Genomic DNA, 21,701 nt, shown 5'->3' on the forward strand with positions numbered 1-21,701 from the left:
TGATGTAAAGTAAACATGTGGGAAATGTTATTTATTAAGTTTTTTGTGTGTCGTATCTCTGTGATTTAAGGGCATAAAAAGTCAAATTTGGAAAATTGTGAAATTTTCAAAATTTTCGCCAAATTTCCGCTTTTTTCACAAATAAACGCAAGTTATATGAATGAAATTTTACCACTATCATGAAGTACAATATGTCACGCGAAAACAATGTCAGAATCACCAGTATCCATGGAAGCGTTTCAGAGTTATAACCTCATAAAGGGACAGTGGTCAGAATTGTAAAAATTGGCCCGGTCATGAACGTGCAAACCACCCTTGGGGCTTAAGGGGTTAAAAAATGCTACGTGTGCACATAGCCTAAAAGACGCTTTTTATTGCAAAAAATAGTTTTTGCATCACCACATTTTGAGAGCTATAGTTTTTCCATATTATGTCCCACCGAGTCATGTGAGGTCTGATTTTTTGCGGGATGAGTTGATGTTTTTATTGGTACCATTTTCGGACACGTGACATTTTCTGATGGCTTTCTATTCCGATTTTTGGAACGCAGAAGGAACAAAAACCACCAATTCATGAATTTCTTTTGGGGGGGGGGGGAGGGAACGTTTACACCGTTCCGCATGTGGTAAAATTGATAACGCAGTTTTATTCTATTTTATGTTTTGGCGCTTTTATTCAATAAAAACAATTTTATATAAAAAATGATTTTTGCATCACTTTATTCTGCGAGCTATAACTTTTTTATTTTTTGCTGATGATGCTGTGTGGTGGCTTGTTTTTTGCGGGACAAGATGACGTTTTCAGCGGTACCATGGTTATTTATATCTGACTTTCTGATCGCGTGGTATTGCACTTTTTGATCGGCGGTATGATAAAGCATTGTTTTTTGCCTTGTTTTTTTTTTTTTTTAAGGGGTTCACTAAAGCGGTTAACTAGTGGGACAATTTTAAATTTTATAGGGCGGGTCGTTATGGACGCGGTGATACTAAATATGTGTACTTTTATTGTTTTTATACAAAAAAAAAAAAAAAAAAGAATTAGGGTTTTTTTAATTTATTTAGTAATTTTTTAAAAATTATTTTTACACTTTTTTTTTTTTTTACGCTGTCCATTACCACTCCTGGCACATAGATAATCAGCTGCGCTCCCCCATGACGTACTATACCGTCCATGGGCATACGTGCCCAGGTCACATGAACGGTATAGTACATCAAATGTCAGAAAGGAGTTAATAGGACCTGCCTGACAAAGCGAAGTAGACCAAAAGTTCTTCAAAAGCTAGACATCATGCCGCGACCCAAAGAAATTCTGGAACAAATGAGAAACAAAGTAACTGAGATCTATCAGTCTGGAAAAGGTTATAATGCCATTTATCAAGCTTTGGGACTCCAGCGAACCACAGTGTGAGCCATTATCCACAAATGGCAAAAACATGGAACAGTGGTGAATCTGTCCACACAACTGTACCTCCCCCTTGTCTTGGAGATGTGCCTTGCTGCCAGAATCTATATTCCATCTATTCTGGGACAGCTCCCTGATAAAACCATTCTGGACAAATGTACAAGCTTTGATTAAACAGGTCTTTGATCTAGACCTATCATTAGATCCACAACACTTTTTACTTAATATTTTCCCGCATGATATATCTAAAAGAACAGCTAGACTTCTACACATATTAATGGCTGCAAGACATTTGATAGCTTCACACTGGAAACCAACCTTCCCCTGTCTATATAGGACCTGGATCAAAAGATATCAGAAATTGTGAATATCGCACTGCTCTGAAGAACGAAACAGTTGAGAGATTAAACCTCATTTGGTCCCCATGGGACACCTTCTGGGTACTTCTGAATATTTAGGAACCTTATTCACTAGGTCATATATCTACTTCCACCTTTCAACCCCGAAATCCTTTATTCAACCCTTTCTTTCCCCTTCTGTCTATTTGCATGTCTTGCATATATCCGCTTTGTTTTTTTCTGGTCTGTTTTCATAATATATACATATACACATATATATATACACACACACAAAGAAATTTGTATATTGCAACACTAAGTTACATCTATATCACAAAGCTGATTTATGGACTTTGTTTTTATTGTAATCTGTTAATTTATATTGGACTGAAGTGTAGATGACAGGACAGAGCTGGAACACAGGAGACAGGAGTGGAGTAAGACTGTAGACTGGAACGTGGAGGGATGGCTGGGGCAGGAACACAGGAGACAGGATTAGAGGAGGACGGAAGGACTGAAGCAGGATAGAACAGGAACACCGGAGGCAAGACTGGAGTAGGACGGAAGGACTGGAGCAGGATGGAACAGGAACACCGGAGGCAAGACTGGAGTAGGACGGAAGGACTGGAGCAGGATAGAACAGGAACACCGGAGGCAGGACTGGAGTAGGACGGCAGGACTGGAGCAGGATCGAACAGGAACACCAGAGGGAGGACTGGAGTAGGACGGCAGGACTGGAGCAGGATGGAACAGGAACACCGGAGGCAGGACAGGAGTAGGATGGCAGGACTGGAGCAGGATGGAACAGGAACACCGGAGGCAGGACTGGAGTAGGACGGCAGGACTGGAGCAGGATGGAACAGGAACACCGGAGGCAGGACTGGAGTAGGACGGCAGGACTGGAGCAGGATGGAACAGGAACACCGGAGGCAGGACTGGAGTAGGACGGCAGGACTGGAGCAGGATGGAACAGGAACACCGGGGGCAGGACTGGAGTAGGAAGGCAGGACTGGAGCAGGATGGAACAGGAACACCGGGGGCAGGACTGGAGTAGGACGGCAGGACTGGAGCAGGATGGAACAGGAACACCGGAGGCAGGACAGGAGTAGGACGGCAGGACTGGAGCAGGATGGAACAGGAACACCGGAGGCAGGACTGGAGTAGGACGGCAGGACTGGAGCAGGATGGAACAGGAACACCGGAGGCAGGACTGGAGTAGGATGGCAGGACTGGAGCAGGATGGAACAGGAAAACCTTAGGCAGGACTGGAGTAGGAAGGCAGGACTGGAGCAGGATGGAACAGGAACACCGGGGGCAGGACTGGAGTAGGACGGCAGGACTGGAGCAGGATGGAACAGGATCACCGGAGGCAGGACAGGAGTAGGATGGCAGGACTGGAGCAGGATGGAACAGGAACACCGGAGGCAGGACTGGAGTAGGACGGCAGGACTGGAGTAGGATGGAACAGGAAAACCGGAGGCAGGACTGGAGTAGGAAGGCAGGACTGGAGCAGGATGGAACAGGAACACCGGGGGCAGACCTGCGGAATGCAGCAGGGAACACGGATAGCAGGACTGATAGGCTGCTGCAGGGAGCAGATGAGAACGGGACTGCAGAGAGCACACGATGAAGCGAGGCCCAGTGTGCTAGGAAACACAACGATCAGGCGCCTCCCTCAGGGGGAATTGGCCTGATATGCCCCTGTCTGGTCTGCCATTGCTCAGGGGGTGCTTCTGGGTCAGGGCATAGCTGGAGCACAAGAAGCAGGAGGGAGGCGTATCCGCGGCCTATGGCGCATGTGCATTACATGCAGAGAGCCTGTCAGAGGTGACCTCCGTGGATGTCAGGCGGCGTGGGAGCAGTGGCCGGGTGAGTAGTGGCCGGGTGAGTATGCAGAGACGGTCTGACAATGTACTGGTGGTATAAACATGACTCCAGCAAGGAGGACGCATTTTCAAACTGCCTGCAAACCAGTTTCCCCCTTACAAACCTCAATGCACCATGAGAAATGCCTTTGGGCATCATTTTATAAGCTAGGATCTCCAAGCAGTTTTCCAGTTTTAGACGAAAACAAAACTGCGCATTCCTCCCCCCTCCCTGGGTCTAGCATTGAGTTTCCGCTGCTGTTCCTGGTGTCTGTTATTGTCTGCAGCGTTGATAAATTAGGTCTCTATACTGGTACTCGCATCGCCAGAGAAGAGTCAGGCACTTCATCTACCCTGGTACTACCCAGCGTCATCCCCGATTTAAAGTCGGATTCACATTTTAATATAATTTCAAATCAAGTTTTACAAAAAAAACTGCACTAGACAAAAATATGTCAACTGTAGAGATCCACCACATGAGTGGATGGGGAATAACTCGCTTGACGGCGACATTGAGGCTCACAGGAACACTCTTGCTTAAAGTAACAGTCTGGGTGGTTTATTTCCTTCATAAACCAGTGTCACAGGAACACAAGGCAAACAGTCTTACATCAGACAGACGAGTTCCTAATGTCCATAGTGGAGCTTCGCTCTCTCAGGCCTGTGGGCACACGCATGCTCTATAGCCAGAACACAGTCTCTTACTGACCCCGGTCAGCATTACTCGCGGGTTATCCCTCACGGGTTATCAGAGAAGCGGCCGCACTGGGATCACTGTTCCAGACAGTGCCTTGCTCAGTAGGCCGTCTACAGTTGCAGAGCCACAGCCAGGCAGTAGCTTCCCTACACAGAGCCGTCACAGACTATCAGGTCCGGGCTTTTCCATGTGCTCTTCCAGGAAGTTCAGTCCCAGACACTTCCAACACACCCAGGGCTTCCGGGACCTTGCACTCTGGCCACTCAGGATCAAACACACAACCCATGTGATCAGACCTCAGTCACATTATGTATCCCAAACCACCCCCATACGTGAGCAGTGTATGTGTGGCTAGCCGATCCTGCCCAGCTCTCTGACTACCCCTATAAGCCGCCCTTATAGATAAATAACTTGTAGACTACAAGTCTCAGCATAACAACGCTATTTTGGCTTACAGCGCAGAGAACCTCTGCGACACATACTGGACGTTTACAACCATGCCGGTCACTGTTTCACCATCAAGGAAATGCCCGCATGCATATTCTGAGTTGCATATGCAGCGCCCCCTAGCTTTAACAGAGGTTACTGCACCACAAAACAATGTACTAATAGATATAAGTAATGAATTTTTTTTTTAATTGATGCATACTCTGCGTTTTGCTGCCCAATATGAGCACATAGTCTGCTCAGATCCCGCAAAACAGCACTGCAGAAATCAGATAATGACCTTAAATACTATAATACCCCATAAATATTAAGAACAACAATGTTCTGTTCCATAAAGTGCCCCACAGACACTGACATCACAAATTATAGCGAGAAAAACATTAGTGACCCACAGATGGAACACTAAATATTTGGAAGTGTAAGAAGGCAGACGATGCACACCTGAAAAACACATCAATGGGATATTTTCAAGACTTAAAGGGAACCTGACAGCTGATACATGCTGCCCAAAACACGGGCATCATGTATCACATACCGGCTCCATCATTTGTGTTATTGTGCCAGGTATGTATTCCTTACAGGTATGTTGCACACACATAGGGACGAACCTTGCATGATAATCTTGCATGATAGCAGGAGAGGAAGAAGCCGGAGGATCGGCCTCCGGTGCTGCACGGTCCCTGGCAGGCTTTTAAATGAGCAGCCACCTACCTACCTGCTAGGATTCCTTGCACCTCTTCTGATTTTTGGGCCCCATGTAAGATCATTGCTGCTGAGTGATGCACAAATTACAGCACCCCACACCTAGTAATCAGAAGAGGCGCTGGGGATGACGGCGGCTAGGAGTCAGTTTGCAGAATTCCTGTGTAGTGGCCAGACAACTAACATTGCAGCTGGACCAGGGTAAAGCAAATTAGTTTTCTCATCTCCATTAGGCAAGGGTTACACCAGCGTACAGTGGGTACAGAAAGAATTCAGACCCCTTTAAATTTTTCACTCTTTGTTTCATTGCACATTTCAGGTTATATTTTTTAATAAATTTGCAACAATTTCTACATTTCTGTTTTTCAGTCAAGATGGGGTGCAGAGTGTACATTAATGAGAAAAAAAAATGAACTTTTTTGAATTTACCAAATGGCTGCAATGAAACAAAGAATGATACATTTAAAGGGGTCTGAATACTTTCCGTACCCACTGTATATTCTCTCATCCAACAGAATCTGGATGATTATGTAAATCACACGCTTACCAGAGTGTGCACTGATTCACTCGGATGAGGAAAAGATGGAAGAAAAAAATGTTCTCTGTCTTCTCCATTGCATCAGTGCACGGAAATCGGACTGCACTCCGATGTCAGCGGAGTGCAGTCTGATGTTTTTCACGCACTCATTGACTTGCATGGACGAGAGCGATCCGAATATCTGATCAAACTCGAGCATGCTGCAATGTTTCCCTTGAAAAAAGAAGGAAGAAAATCAGACATGTGCATGGCCCCATAGAATAACATTGGTCAGAGTGCAATCCAGTGTTTCGACTGATCGCACTTGGACTGAAAATACGGTCATCTGCACGCGCCCTTAGACTCAAATTAAATAGAATTTAGGAGGTGCAATACACAGGTACATTTTTGAAAAACAAACAATTGCAGCCCATAGCAAAAAAAAAAAACAAAAAAAAAAAAACACACCAACCTAAAAAATGGCATTCCTAAATCATACTAAGATTAAGGAAAACCCAGAATCGCAAATAACAGAAAAAAGCAAAACCTGTAGCATTTAATTGCTATATAAAAAAAGAAGAACCCATGAGAAATAGATCTGTCTAAAATGCAGTTTTTTTCCTCAAAAATGCAGTATGTGAAGACCTGGCTCTCGGAACGTATATTTGTCCTTTTCAAGATATTTCTCACATATAGATCAAAACAATGATCAAATATTTCAAAGTTCATCCTCCCTTTCCATATAACCAGAACGTTATTCTGACCTGCATGAACTGCTCTCTGAATCAATGTCTTCCTCGCTGCCACCGTCCTCGGTTTCTGGCTTGTTGGGCCAATGTCCTGCTTCAGGTGCACCTGCGGTAAGTTCGGCATTATGCTCAGGGGCAGATGCCATGGTGCATGGAAGCAAATTTTGGAAGCCCTGATTGCAGGTTCTCCTGGATTCCACTGACTGCAAGGGCAGGGGGAGGTTGCTCGATTGTAAAAACTTTCTGTCCTCAGTCACCGAGCTTTGATCGCCACTCAAATAGTCTCCTTGTTGGATGGCATTGACAGGTGCTGTCGGGTGACCAAACCACCTCCATCTGATTTTTAGTATCTGCTTTACATCAAAGTCCTTGCGGGAGCCAGACATTCTCTTAGAGAGCAAATGATTGTCTAGGCAACTAAGGGAAGTAGAAAAAACCCACGCCGTACAGCCAAGATGTACACATCCACCGTGATAGAATGAAAGGACCAGGAGAATGTGGGGTGGAGGACAATGAGACGATGACCCTTCCTTGGATGCCAGATATTACTCATTACCACTCGGAGTGATGTAGATGTCCTGCAAGAAGCCAAAGCCTATGTGCCTCCAAGATGAGAAGCTACAAAGCGCAGTACTTTCCACTGCATTTCTCCCAGAGTCTCTGACTATTTGCTTTTCAAAGACACTGACAGGGTTCATTAAAGTCTTCTCGATGCTCAACACCTCCCCCTTCTCCATACCCACAAATGACAGCTCCATTCACATGCTTCATCTTCTGAGGCCACAAGAGCTCAGATGCACCAACAATTACGTTCTCTCAGCATCATTACTCCTGGCCGAACGGTAAAAAACCCCACAGTACATGAAGTGAAAAGGATTATCCAGGACAAGCACATTGTCCTCAGAGTCAGCCAGACTTGCTTACATCTAATGGACGGTTAATTAATATTTCAGCATGATGGACCTGATCAATATGCTTCTCATTTCTACAATTGTGAGATGTTCGGAGGCTACAGCCAAGCGAAGGCCATATACTGCCCACGTTGTGCAAAATAGGAGCCGGGAAGAGGAGTTAAAAGCACTCACAAATTTACAGTCTGGACCCAAGACAAAAAAATAAGTGCAAGCCAGTATACATTGCGAAAGCCGAAAACACAAAACGACATGTTAGCTACAACTCCCACCACCCCCAGAAATCATCATTTATAATAGCTATTGATCCAGGGAGGCATTACATATTCTGAGCCAGGAACATATGCGCCAAAGAGAGGAGAAGGGGATACCGGGTCATATACTGGAAGTGATGGTGGTAGGAAGGTATTTATATACAGGGTTAACGCACCAAACTAGACCTTTGCCCTGGATGAAAGCCTAGCTACATCTTAATGGTCTCCTGGAACAGTTACCACCATACCCTACTTTAGGCCTGTGCTTCATGGAGATATTGAAATTGCAGAGACGCATTACAACGTTGGATGTAATGATTTCCTATGGTGTCGCAATGCGACCTGCAACATACTGCAAGAGTCGAATGCGTTTCCAAAGGTGTTGTATCTCCAGCCACTGGTTGCTAGTCGCATGAGACACACTTCCCATAGACTTCAATGCGAGTCGCATACAACATGCAACTTGCATGCTGCAGCAAGAGGATATAGTCACCCACATTTATGAAAAGATGAATAAGTTCAGCTAAATTTTTTAGTGGACTCAAATCAACTCTGACACGCCATATTTAGCCAAATTCACACCTTAATATTAACCCCTTCATGGACAAGCCAATTTTGACCTTTATGACCAAAACAAATTTTACTATTCTGACCAGTGTTCACTTTATGAGGTTACAACTCTGGAACACTTCAATGGATCCCACGGATTAGGAGATTTTTTTTTTTTTTGGGACAGATTGTTCTTCATTATAGTGGTAAAATTTCTTCGATATGACTTGCGTTTATTTGTGAAAAAAAAAAATGGTGAAAATTTTGAAAACTTTGCAATTTTCATACCTTTAAATTTTATGCCCTTAAATCAGAGGAGACATATCGCACAACATAGTTCATAACATTTTGCACATGTCTACTTTACATCAGCACAATTTTTGAAACAATTTTTTTTTTTTGTTAGGAAGTTATAAGGGTTAAAATTTGAACAGCAATTTCTCTTTTTTCCAACAAAATGTACAAAACCATTTTTTTTTAGGGATCACCTCACATTTGAAGTGACTGAGGGGTCTACATGACAGAAAGTACCCGAAAGTGACACCATTCTGAAAAGTGCACCACATTCAAGAAGTTTATTAACCCCTTTCTGTCATGAGACGTACTATACCGATAATGTGCCCTGGGCCTATTTGACCATGGACGGGATAGTACGTCTCAGCGATCAGCTGACACCCGGCACTAAGTGCCAGAAGTGATCGCAGACTGCTCCCAGACCTTTAACCCCTGGAATATTGCGATTGAACACGATCGCAGCATTCCGGGAGAAGGCAGAGGGCTGACAGCCCTTGGCCTTTGGATCGCAGACCCTGTGGCGTGATGCGGGGTCCCGATGGCTCCCATGGTAACCCGATGTCGTCATGATGACATCCAGGTTACCAGAGCTAAGAAACTTCCTGTCATGCGCAGTGATGATCAGGAAGTCTCTCAGTGTCAGTGTGCATCGCTGACAACTTCTATAGCATGCAGATGCTGCTTCATCTGCATGCTATAGAAGCGATCAGACTGCAAAAAGATGAGTGTCCCATAGTGGGACAAAGTAAAAAAAATATATATACTGTATATTTATTCTATCGCTAAATAAATATTTGAATGAAAAAAATCTAAAACAATAAAAGTACACATTTGCTATCGCCGCGTCCATAACGACCCGACCTATAAAACTGTCCCACTATTTAACCCCTTTAGTGAACACCATAGAAAAAAAGGCAAAAACAATGATTTATCATAATATCGCTGAACAAAAAGTGGAATAACACGCAATCAAAAAGACAGATATAAATAAACATGGTACCGCTGAAAACGTCATCTTGCCCTGCAAAAAACGAGCCCCCACACAGCTCCATCACAGGAAAAATAAAAAAAAAAGTTATAGCTCTCAGAATAAAGCGATACAAAAATATTTTTTAAATAGTTTTCATTGTATAAAAGTGCCAAAACATAAAAAAAAATATAAATGAGGTATTGCTGTAATCCTATTAACCCGAAGAATAAAACAGTTTTATCAATTTTACCACACTCGGAACGGTATAAACGCCCCCCAAAAAAAAAAAAAGAAATTCAGGAATTGCTGGTTTTTGCTCATTTTGTCGCCCAAAAATCGGAATTGAAAATAATCAAAAAATGTCATGTGCCCGAAAATGGTACCAATAGAAATGTCAACTCGTCCCGCAAAAAACAAGACCTCACATGACTCTGTGGGCCAAAATATGGAAAAATTATAGCTCTCAAAATGTAGTGATGCAAAAACTATTTTTTGCAATAAAAAACGTCTTTTAGCGTATGACAGCTGCCAAAAATAAAAACCAACTATAAAGCCTCCTTCACACGTCCTGATATTTCCGGTACTGGAGATGTCAGTGTTCGTGTATGTAATACTTGTGGCACACGTGTGGCATGCGTGTGCCGCATCAGTACCACATGGACGGGCACCAGGGAAGAAGTGTTGCAGTAAGCGCTGTTCCCTGCCGCCGGGTGCTGAACACGGCTCTCATCATTCTCCCCTGCTCTGCCGGTGATCAGCACAAGCAGGTGAGAATGATGAGAGGTACATTTAACCCCTTAACGACCGTCGATACGCTTTTTTAACAGTGGCAGTAAAGGGTGCTTAAACCACAGCGCTGCTTTTTAACGGCGCTGAGGCTTAAGGTTATAGCACCCCCCTATGTTGGAGTTTCTCCAGGGTCTCAGCTGTTGGGGGTAGCTGAGACCCCAGAGAACATGATTCTGGTAGGTTTTTACCGACCCCGGTGTTGCAATCGCCGTTATTAACGATATAAGGGCAACTGCAAAAAACTGCAATCCCCCCTGAAGTCCCCCGGGCTGCTGGCTTCTTCTTCCTGGAGAAAATGGCGGGCACATGCGTAGTGCACCCGCCAAGATCTGCCGTCCGCCACCCGGCAACAATCGGAGATTTTTTCCTATTGGTACATTTTGATCACTGTGATATACCCCATCACAGTTATCAAAATAAAAAAAAAAAATAGTAAATCAAACCCCCCTTTATCACCCCCTTAGTTAGGGAAAAATAATAAAATAAAAAAAATGTATTTATTTCCATTTTCCCATTAGGGTTGGGCTACAGTTAGGGTAAGGGTTGGGGCTAAAGTTGGGGTTAGGGTTTGGATTACGGTTAGGATTTGGGTTGGGGGTGTGTTAGGGTTAGGTTTGTGGTTAAGGTTATGGTTAAGGTAGGGATTAGGGTTAGGGGTGGAGTTAGAATTGGGGGTGGGTTTCCACTGTTTAGGCACATCAGGGGCTCGTCAAACGCGACATGGCGTCCAATCTCAATTCCAGCCAATTCTGTGTTGAAAAAGTCAAATGGTGTTCCTTCCCTTCCAAGCGCAGCTGTGTGCCCAAACAGTGATTTACTCCCACATATGGGGTATCAGCGTCCTCAGGACACATTGGACAACAACATTTGGGGTCCAATTTCTCCTGTTACCCTTGTGAAAATAAAAAATTGGGGCGAAAAGATCATTTTTGTGAAAAAAATATGATTTTTTATTTTTACGGCTCTATGTTATAAACTTCTGTGAAGCACTTGTGGGTTCAAAGTGCTCACCACACATATAGATAAGTTCCTTAGGGGGTCTAGTTTCCGATATGGTGTCACTTTTGAGGGGTTTCCACTGTTTAGGCACATCAGGGGCTCTCCAAACGCGATGAAAAAGTAAAACGGCGATCCTTCCCTTCCGAGCTCTGCCATGCGCCCAAACAGTGGTTTATCTGCATATATAGGGTATCAACGTACTCAGGACAATTTCTCCTGTTACCCTTGGTAAAATAAAAAAATTGGATCTGATGTAAATTTTTTGTGATAAAAAGTTATGGTAAATGTTAATTTTTTAAAAACATTCCAAAAATTCCTGTGAATCACCTGAAGGGTTAATAAACTTCTTGAATGTGGTTTTGAGCACCTTGAGGGGTGCAGTTTTTAGAAATGGTGTCACTTTTGGGTATTTTCTCTCACCTCTCAAAGTGACTTCCAATGTGATGTGGTCCCTTAAAAAAATGGTGTTGCAAAAATGAGAAATCGCTGTTTAACTTTTAACCCTTATAACTTCCTAAGACAAAAAAATTTTGGTTCCAAAATTGTGCTGATGTAAAGTAAACATGTGGGAAATGCTACTTATTAAGTATTTTGTGTGAGATCTCTGTGATTTAAGAGCATGACAATTTAAATTTGGAAAATTGCAACATTTTCGCCAAATTTCCGTTTTTTTCTCACAAATAAACGCAAGTCATATCAATAAAATGTTACCTCTATCATGAAGTACAATATGCCACGAGAAAATGTCAGAATCACCGGGATCCATGGAAGCGTTCCAGAGTTATTACCTCATAAAGGGACAGTGGTCAGAATTGTAAAAATTGGCCCGGTCATTAACGTGCCAACCACCCTTGGGGGTTAAGGGGTTGACCCTTCAGGTGCTTCACAAGAACTGAAGCAATGTGGAAGGAAAAAATGAATTTAATTTTTTTAATGTATGTACTTTAGGCCCAAACTTTTTTTTTTATTTTCACAAGGGTAAGAGGAGAAAATGGACTCCAAAACTTGTTGTGCAATTTCTCCTGAGCATGCCATTACCTTATTTATGGGGGAATACTACTGTTTGTGCGCACGGCAGGGTTCGGAAGAAAAGTAGCACCGTTTGACTTTTTTAATGTAAAATTTGCTGGAATAATTAGCGAACATTAGAGAGCCCCTGATGTGCCTAAACAGTGGAAACCCCCGTACAAGTGACACCATTTTGGAAACCACATACCTTAAAGATTTTTTTTTTATCCAGGGTTACAGTGAGCATTTTGAACCCACAGATATGACACAGTCTTTGATAACATTAGGTCATGTGCAGTGCGGGGTCCGTCACAAACTTCCTCCCCTCCATGTGCAGTGCGAGGTCCATCACTGCCCTTCCGGGTAGCAAACTGCAAATAAAGGTTCCTTCCTGCACTGACCTTTTTTTCAGTTATTTTATCTTTGGGAGTTCCAATAACAGGACGAAAACTATTGATAGTGTGAGGAAGGCCAAATACAGGAAAATTCTGGTAAAACAGGGTGAATGTCATGGTCACGCGTGTCTGGACGCAGGTGTTACCGCAATGCGAACCCGTAACACACGTGACCCTGGATACAGCGCCTCCAGTGGGGCGAATTTAAATAATAAAACGTGCAGATGGATACACCGCCTCCACCTGGCGAATTTAAGTATTACACGTTAATATAATTTCTGGAAACCCCGCCTCCAGTACGGCGAATTTAAATAATAAGGGGAACCTGGGAAACATTAACAATGGTGGGCCCTGCGATAGGGAAAAGGGAATTGGAGACCTCCTGAGCTCCCCTGAGCCAGAGTCCTTGCACTCCTAACGTTGCCTATGCCGGTTCCGCACCGGGCGCCGCACGTGTACCTCAACGCCCTTGCTCGCCCTGACCCTAAACCCTCACTAGGGAATTGGTCGGTGCGGAAACTAATCCCACCACTGCACTAACAACACACATGAGGGAAAGAGACAATACAGGGGGACACCACTTAGCTTTATACTCTGTGCTTATGCTCCTGCAACAGAGCCCTCCACCTGCGTGCGTCTTCTCCTCCACCCGGATCCATCACCATAACAGGATCCTTCACCATAGTAGAGCCTTGGAGCAGAGTCCACCACCAGTTGCTGCTGCTTAGTAACAGAGTCCCAAAAAGGAGTTCAGCTTCTGCCACGAAGTCAAGCATGCTTGAGTCCAGCTCAGCAGCCAAGTCCCACATGGTGAGTGCCACTCTCCATAGTCGCCACTCCACCAGTCCATGCAGACACTTCCCGCTGACACCATCACTGCGACCCCACCACGCCATGCCAGCCCTTCGTCCAGACACCATAGCTGACACTCTTCCCCCCTGGCTAAGCTGCACAGGACTCCTCCTCAGCTCCATCCTTCCACCAGGCTCTCACCAACTCAGAATGAATCAATATCACCAGCAGTGATTGCACACCCTGAGACTAATTTATAGAGCCCCACACCTGAATTATAATTACAGAGAACATTAAACTGAAACCTAAGGTGTGATACCACTAACCACCACCGGGGACAGTCAAGTAACTTTGGCAGCTTGCCAAAAGGAAAAAAAGTTCACTCTGTGCTTTTAAAACTGTCAGATCACTTCAGATCATGACAGTGAATTTATTTGCATTAACAGTTTTGTTTTTATAGCAATGTAGGACTCTAGGAAGTTACAACAGGTCATAAAAAGTCATCATATTAAAATATAAGAATAGCTGAATGACAAAATAATCTAAATTACACCAATACAAGCCTCAAGAAAAATAACCGGATAGTTTCGGAAAACTCGCACATGATCTTGGAGCCATTCCTACATCAATAGCCACATCAGGAGTAGTCACATCTCTAAATCCTAAGGAGACGTCAAACAAAGCATTTAGCGATACAAATCTGCATGATCATCACATATGGGAAATGTCAGGCTCCCCTACATGGTAATCATTTTAATGGCTTTCTATGGCATTATTGAGGTCAGAAGTTTTCAGTTAGAATCAATATTTCTTCTAAGGGTTACATCATACCGACCATTTGTCACGGGTGGTTTTCCACGGCAGGAAAAGAGTAAAGACTCTCTTCATGAAATATTGAGGAGAGAATCTGCGGAAGATGAAAATGGCAACTCGGAAATATTGTGTTTCCGATGGGTCTGTGGATTCATATAAAGATATTAAAGCATCAACAAAAAACATCATTTTCTGTAAGGAAGACAATGGAGGAGAAATGTGAAAAAGAAGAAATAGATATAACATAAGAAGTGCAGCATACACAGAATATGCCCTACAACAAACATATGCATCTCCTTGCACCTTGAGTCCATACATTTTTATGGTTTCCACTGCCAGGCACACACATTAGGATAGGTTCATACAAACTTTCAAAATTTGGCTATTCTGTTTGGTATAAGGAATAGAAAATCGAATTCATGCCAGAGACGAATCCATCACATATTGCGCACGTTCACCATTACGTTTATTTCACTCATTTATATAACGCCATTAATTCCACGGCGTCCGCACTGCGACTTACAATCTAAATTCCCCATCACTCTGTATCGACATTGACTCCGTCAGGTTTCGGCTACGATGCTTGTCATTCTACCAGAAAAACAAAGCAGCATGACTGAATCAGCAAAGGAGCCTCCAAATGTGGACTCCAATGCCGATTTGGATCAATCAACGCCACATTAATGAGCGTTGATCAACTGCAGTGGCTTGCAAAGTATTCACCCCCTTGGTTTACCTCTTGTTACACTACATACAACCTGTGTTTATATATTTTTATAATCCGATTTGTCTGCATCAGCACTAAATAGTCTAAGTTAGTGAAGTGAGAAAAATAAAGGCATAAGTTTAATTTATGAGATCAAATAACTAAAAATTGGATTGGTACAGTGTGTACAGAAAGTATTCAGACCTCTTTAAATTTTTCACTCTTTGCTTCATTGCAGCCACTTGGCAAATGCAAAAAAGTTCTTTTTTTTCTCATTAATGGACACTCTGCACCCCATCTTGACTGAAAAAAAAACAAAAACAGAAATGTAGAAATTTTTGCAAATTTATTAACAAAGAAAAACTGAAATGTCACATGGTCATAAGTATTCAGACCCTTTGCTCAGTATTGAGTAGAAGCATCCTTTTGAGCTAGTACAGCCATGAGTCTTCTTGGGAACGTTGCAACGAGTTTTTCACACCTGGATTTGGGGATCCTCTGCCATTCTTCCTTGCAGATCCTCTCCAGTTCCGTCAGGTTGGATGGTGAATGTTGGTGGACAGCCATTTTCAGGTCTCTCCAGGGATGCTCAATTGGGTTTAGGTCAGGGGTCTGGTTGGGCCAGTCTAGAATGGTCACAGAGTTGTTCAGAAGCCACTCCTTTGTTATTTTAGATGTGTGCTTTTCGTCATTGTCTTGTTGGAAGGTGAACCTTCGGCCAAGTCTGAGGTCCAGAGCACTCTGGAAGAGGTTTTCATCCAGGATATCACTGTACTTGGCCGCATCCATGATTCCTTCAATTGCAACCAGTCGTCCTTTCCCTGCAGCTGAAAAACATCCCCATAGCATGATGCTGCCACCACCATATTTCACTGTTGGGATTGTATTGGGCAGGTGATGAGCAGTGCCTGGTTTTCTCCACACATACCGCTTAGAATTATCACCAAAAGTTCTATCTTTGTCTCAACAGACCAGAGAATCTTATTTCTCATTAGTCTGGGAGTCCTTCATGTGTTTTTTTAGCAAACTCTATGCTGGGCTTTCATATTCCTGGCACTGAGGAGAGGCTTCCGTGGTGTCACTCTGCCATAAAGGCCTGACTGGAGGAGTCCTACAGTGAGATAGTTGACTTTGTGGAACTTTCTCCCATCTCTCTACTGCATCTGTTGAGCTCAACCACAGTGATCTTGGGGTTCTTCTCCCACGATTGCTCAGATTGGCTGGACGGCCAGGTCTAGGACGACTTCTGGTGGTCCCAACCTTCTTCCATTTAAGGATTATGGAGGCCACTGTGCTCTTAGGAACCTTGAGTACTGCAGAAATTCTTTTGTAACCTTGTCCAGATGTGTCCATTGCCACAATTCTGTCTCTGAGTGAGCTCCCTGACCAGTTCCTTTGACCTCATGATTCTCATTTGGTCTGACATGCACTGCGAGCTGTGAGATCTTGTATAGACAGGTGTGTGCCTTACCAAATCAAGTCCTATCAGTTTAATTAAATACAGCTGGACTCCAATGAAGGAGCAGAATCATCTCAAGGAGGTACACAAAGAAATGGACAGCATGTGACTTAAATATGAGTGTCTGAGCAAAGGATATGAATATCTAGGACCATGTGATATTTCAGTTTTTCTTTTTTTTTTAAACTGTTTTTATTAAATTATCAAGGAAAAGGGGTACAAACAATTACAGTATGTTAATGACATTAAGCCATAATCCCACTTTTTCCCTTATCCCATCCCCCTCCCCTTCCTGCAAATGTCATCATTTAAAAAGATTCCTTAAATTGGTGCGTGTCCTCCAATGCTTTGTAGCAAGTACCATCCGGTGATCTTGAATTGTTTCCCAAGTCTGTTCCTAGACTCTGTATCCAAGGAGGGAATAAGAAATGATCATCTGGTGAAAAACTTCTCTGTTAACCTTTCTTTGTTAGTCAAGGTTTCCAACCAGTCCATTTTAAATATTAATGATTTTAACGGAACATTTGAGTTTAACCATTGATGTAATATACTTTTTTTTACTGCTGAGGCCCAAATCACTAACATGGCCTTGGTAATACTCTTGGGGTCTTCTCTAGAATATTAAAAATAGCCCATTGTGGGGTAAGAGGGAATTCAAAACCACTCAATTGTTGTAACTCAGAGTGAATATCTCGCCATAACTTTTGAACTTTAGGTCAACCCCACATATGATGGTAGATGTCAGTATTATGTAAACCACAATTAACACATTGATAAGAATTTGTAGGAGACATTCTGGATTGGACATATGGGGTAATATAAGCTCTATGCAGTAATAATATGGCCATATCGGTATAACTATTATATGGAATAACTTTCCTTTGTGTCTCAGTAGCTTCTAATATATCTCCAACCCCTCCATATCCTTTATCCATCTCGCTGGACCCGAAGTTTTAGCATCCCAAGACCATTCTTTCCGCAGAGTGGAATATATGGTGCTAGTTGACACCAAATGAGACCTACCCGTTCTGAGAAGAGTGTCCAATTTATCGCCTGTTCCATCTCTCTGTCTGCTAGCCACAAACCTAAGAACCAGACTACGTGCCTGCAGGAATAAGAACGGTCGTCCTTCAAATACAGGATAACGGGACACAGCCTCGTCAAAAGTGATTGTAGAGAAACTATGGTCTAATAGATCCACCCCAAAAACACACTTCTGTTGTGCCATAATTTCAAAAATAGTGGGTTACCTAGAAAAGGCTGGAATGGTGACAATCTACCTCCCAAATTACACAATTTCCTCCCTCTTCTCCAGGACAAAATAGTTTGCCAATGTATCGGATGATCTCTAATTTCATCAGGGAGTTCTTCATTAGTCAGATATAACAAAGCCATTAAAGATATATGTGGATAAATCTGCCCCTCTAGATGAGTATTGGCAACGTGGGATGTTCCCCGCATCCAATCTATTACATATCGCAAGTTAGCTGCTATGTTATATCTAGCAATATCAGGGAAGTTAATGACCCCCTCAGATCTTGGAAGTTGTAACTTACATAACCCAATGCGTGAACGGCCCCCATTCCCCATATAAACTGTCGAAATGTCCTATTCAATAGGTTAATGTCTGATTTGGATAATAGAAGTGGTAATGTTTGAATATAATAATTTAGGAAAAATCATCATTTTAATTAAGTGACATTTCCCGGTAAAAGATAAGATAAAAGGTTTCCAGGAGTTGAGGAGGCTAGTAACCTTATTAATAATGGGTCTATAATTAAGGCAATACAATTTATGTGGATCCGCTGGGTGTCTAATGCCCAGATATCCAATAGACTCGCTCTTCCACTGAAAGGGAAGCCAGCTCTCAGCTATTCTGCCCTCCCTAAATATCGCTAATGCTTCTGACTTATTATAATTTATTTTAAAGCCAATAAGATGTCCAAATTCTTCGATTGTCGAAATTATGGTTGGGATAGCTTGTGTTGGGTTGGCAATAAATAATCAAATATCATCGGCAAAAGCCAATAATTTTGTTTTCGTGTTCCCTGTAGGAATCCCATGAAAATCCGGCATATTTTGAAGAGTTCTCAACAAGGGATCTAATACTAAATTAAACAATAATGGAGACAATGGGCATCCCTGTCTCATGCCCCTCCGAATGGCAAAGGGCACCGACAGGGTGTTAATAAAAAGCCTAGATGTGGGGTCCCTATATAATAATAGCATTGCAGAACCATGACCCAAACCCTCTGAGCTCCAACAACTCATGTAAATAATTCCAGGAAACTATCAAAGGCCTTATCTGCGTCAAGACCCACCACTATGTTCCTTTTGCCCTTATTGACTCTACAACTAGATATAGTGCCTATTGCTGTTCTTATATTATAGGTTGATTTTCCATATACAAACCCCGTCTGAGGTAGTGAAATTAACTTAGGAATAATTTGCTGAACCCTGGTTGCCAATATTTTTGTCAAGAGTTTAAAATCTGCATTGAGCAGTGAGATTGGGCGGTATCCCTCCACCTGCAGTGGATCTTTCCCAGGCTTAGGAAGCATAATAATACAAGACTCATTAAATCTGGAATATAACCCTTTTTTCATGATTCCATTAAATAACTCAACTACCGTGTTTCCCCGAAAGTAAGACCCTATCTTACATTAATTTTACCCCAAAAAGTCCCACCCTGTCTTACTTTCGGGGGAGGTCTTACATTAGCCGAAAAAAAATGACAATTTCTTTTTAACCAATAAATTAACATTTATTAACATGCTGTTATACCCCATAACAGTGCCGTATCCCACTGCACACAGCCCCACACCCCATAACAGTGCCGTATCCCACTGCACACAGCCCCACACCCCATAACAGTGCCGTATCCCACTGCACACAGCCCCACACCCCATAACAGTGCCGTATCCCACTGCACACAGCCCCATACCCTATACAGTACATGTTTCCCTACTTGGATTTTAAATGCTGGACGTTTTCCTCTGCGGTGCGGCTGTGGGTGCGGAAGGCCTGTGCTGCAGGGAACGCTGTGCCAATCAGCAGGGAAACAGCGGTGACGTGGGGCTGGGGCGGCCAATTACAGCCCGAGCTGCTGGACCAATCAGTGCTCGAGCCGGGGGCCGGCGGTGACGTGGGGAACAGGGGCGGCCAATGAGATGTTGAGCTGGGCGGATTGCGGGGTTAACACGGCGAGTTAACCCCATGAGCGCTGGACCCGCCCAGCTGCACCTGAGGACACCTCTGGAGCCTGGGGACCCAATGGGGGACAGCGGCGGCCCAAAGGTAAGGGCCTTACATTTCACAGCGGCCCCCAACCCTGCCTTACATTCGGGGGAGGCCTTACATTGAAGGACCCCCCCGTAACCCCCACCCCGTCTTACTTTCGGGGGGGTCCTACTTTCGGGGAAACACGGTAGGTGTGTACCTACCCATGGGCCTAAGATTTTATAATATTCTCCACTAAACCCATCTGGACCCGATGCCTTAGAAATCCTAAGATTAGAAATGGCTGACAGGAGCTCCGTAATGGTAATAGGTGAGTTAAACAGGTTTCTCTGATCCTGTGTTTTTGATAATCTAGACTGTACAACGCTCTCTCATGCTCAATATTTTCGGCAGTCTCTTTAGCCACTATGAATTTTTGTTTATTTGCGGGGGTATTAGAATGTTTAAAATTTTTATATGCCTGGGTCAAGTCTTCCTGAGCTGCTAACGTGGCCTCTAATAATTTTTTCCGTTTATTCCCATCATGGGAGATGACTTGTCCCCTTAAAACTGCCTTAGAGGCGGCCCAAAATAAAGATCAGCACAGTGCTCCCTATTGTCTTCTTTGTATGTGTTCCACGACATCTGCAAATAAGCCTTAAAATCATCAGACGAGTATAGATAAGAGGGAAACCTCCAGCTCCTTTCCTTGCATGCCGGATTTACCAATCTAGATTTGAAAACCACCGGGGCATGATCAGATATCTGAATATCCAAGATATCTGTCGCTACAACAAGGGACACCATCGATAAGCCCAATAACCAATAGTCCAATCTTGCATGTGTATTATGTACATGAGAGTAGTGCGAGAAATCCTTATCAGTAGGATGCTGCCACCGCCAAATATCCGTCAACCCCAAATGATCCATCAGCCTCTGGATGAGACCTTCATGTATTGTAGCTCCATGACTGTGTAATCCTGATCTATCCATAGATAGATCATGTGCCTCATTAAAATCCCCCCAATTATCAAATTGGTTGCGTCCCAACCTGCCAACTTTGAGAGTAACTGAGTCTGAAACTGCGAATCTGGGCCATTAGGTGCGTAGACATTTACCAGGTTATAGCAAACTCCTTCTATTTTCATATTGACTATTAAAATTCTCCCCATTGGGTCCTCCCAAGTGTCCAAAATATCATAATTGAGACATTTATTGATAAGTATCGCCACCCCCCTCTGTTTTTTGGAATACGATGCCTCAGCACACAGATATTTTTTGCTAAATAAAGATGGATGCTTATCCCTTACCCAATGAGCTTCTTGTAAGAAAACTATATGGAAATTAGAGTGTTGTAAGTAATACAACCTTTTTTCTTTTGACTGGCGTGTTTAGGTCATTCACATTCCAAGAGCACCAATATATTGAATGCATTGTGGACAGAGAAGTACTACCATTATCTATCTATCAACCTATACCAGAACGTGGTGTTACCTTCCTGAATAATATCAGATTCGTATGAACCCCACACCCATCCCAGCGAGTGGGCGTAGAGGCCGCATTGACAAAAAGGTGCGATGAACACATGCAGGAACCCACCCCCCCACCCTTAACAGTCTAAACCCGCAAAGAACCATGCTCAAAGTAATTATGAGCGTGAACCTGCTTGAAGAAAAGAGATTAATATCTTAACAAGATAAAACACAAATGCAACAAAGTGACAAAGCAACAAAAGCGACACCACCCTGCTAGGTGACAAAATGGTGAAGAACATCAATTGCATTCATCAGGTCTCATCCGAGGACTGCACTGCAGCTTGACTATCTG

The 21,701-nt window shown here is 43.3% G+C and overlaps 1 protein-coding gene across 3 annotated transcripts in view; it reads right to left on the reverse strand.

The window, feature by feature from the left end:
* KLHL5 (kelch like family member 5) overlaps positions 1 to 21,701 on the reverse strand; it is a 148,487-nt gene that overhangs the window by 109,706 nt on the left and 17,080 nt on the right. Inside the window, exon 1 of one of the 3 annotated variants that reach the window (XM_073561081.1) lies at positions 6,732 to 7,371. The exons of the other annotated variants lie outside the window; for them this stretch is intronic. Within the exon in view, the coding sequence (XP_073417182.1) occupies positions 6,732 to 7,102 (371 nt within the window). The 5' untranslated portion in view covers positions 7,103 to 7,371. Of the gene's footprint in view, positions 1 to 6,731; positions 7,372 to 21,701 lie in introns of those variants that run through there. 3 annotated transcript variants of the gene reach the window in all.

The sequence above is a fragment of the Dendrobates tinctorius genome, unplaced genomic scaffold (assembly GCF_039654945.1).
Source record: "Dendrobates tinctorius isolate UK_male_01 unplaced genomic scaffold, ASM3965494v1 ptg000314l, whole genome shotgun sequence".
Taxonomy (NCBI): Eukaryota; Metazoa; Chordata; class Amphibia; order Anura; family Dendrobatidae; genus Dendrobates; species Dendrobates tinctorius.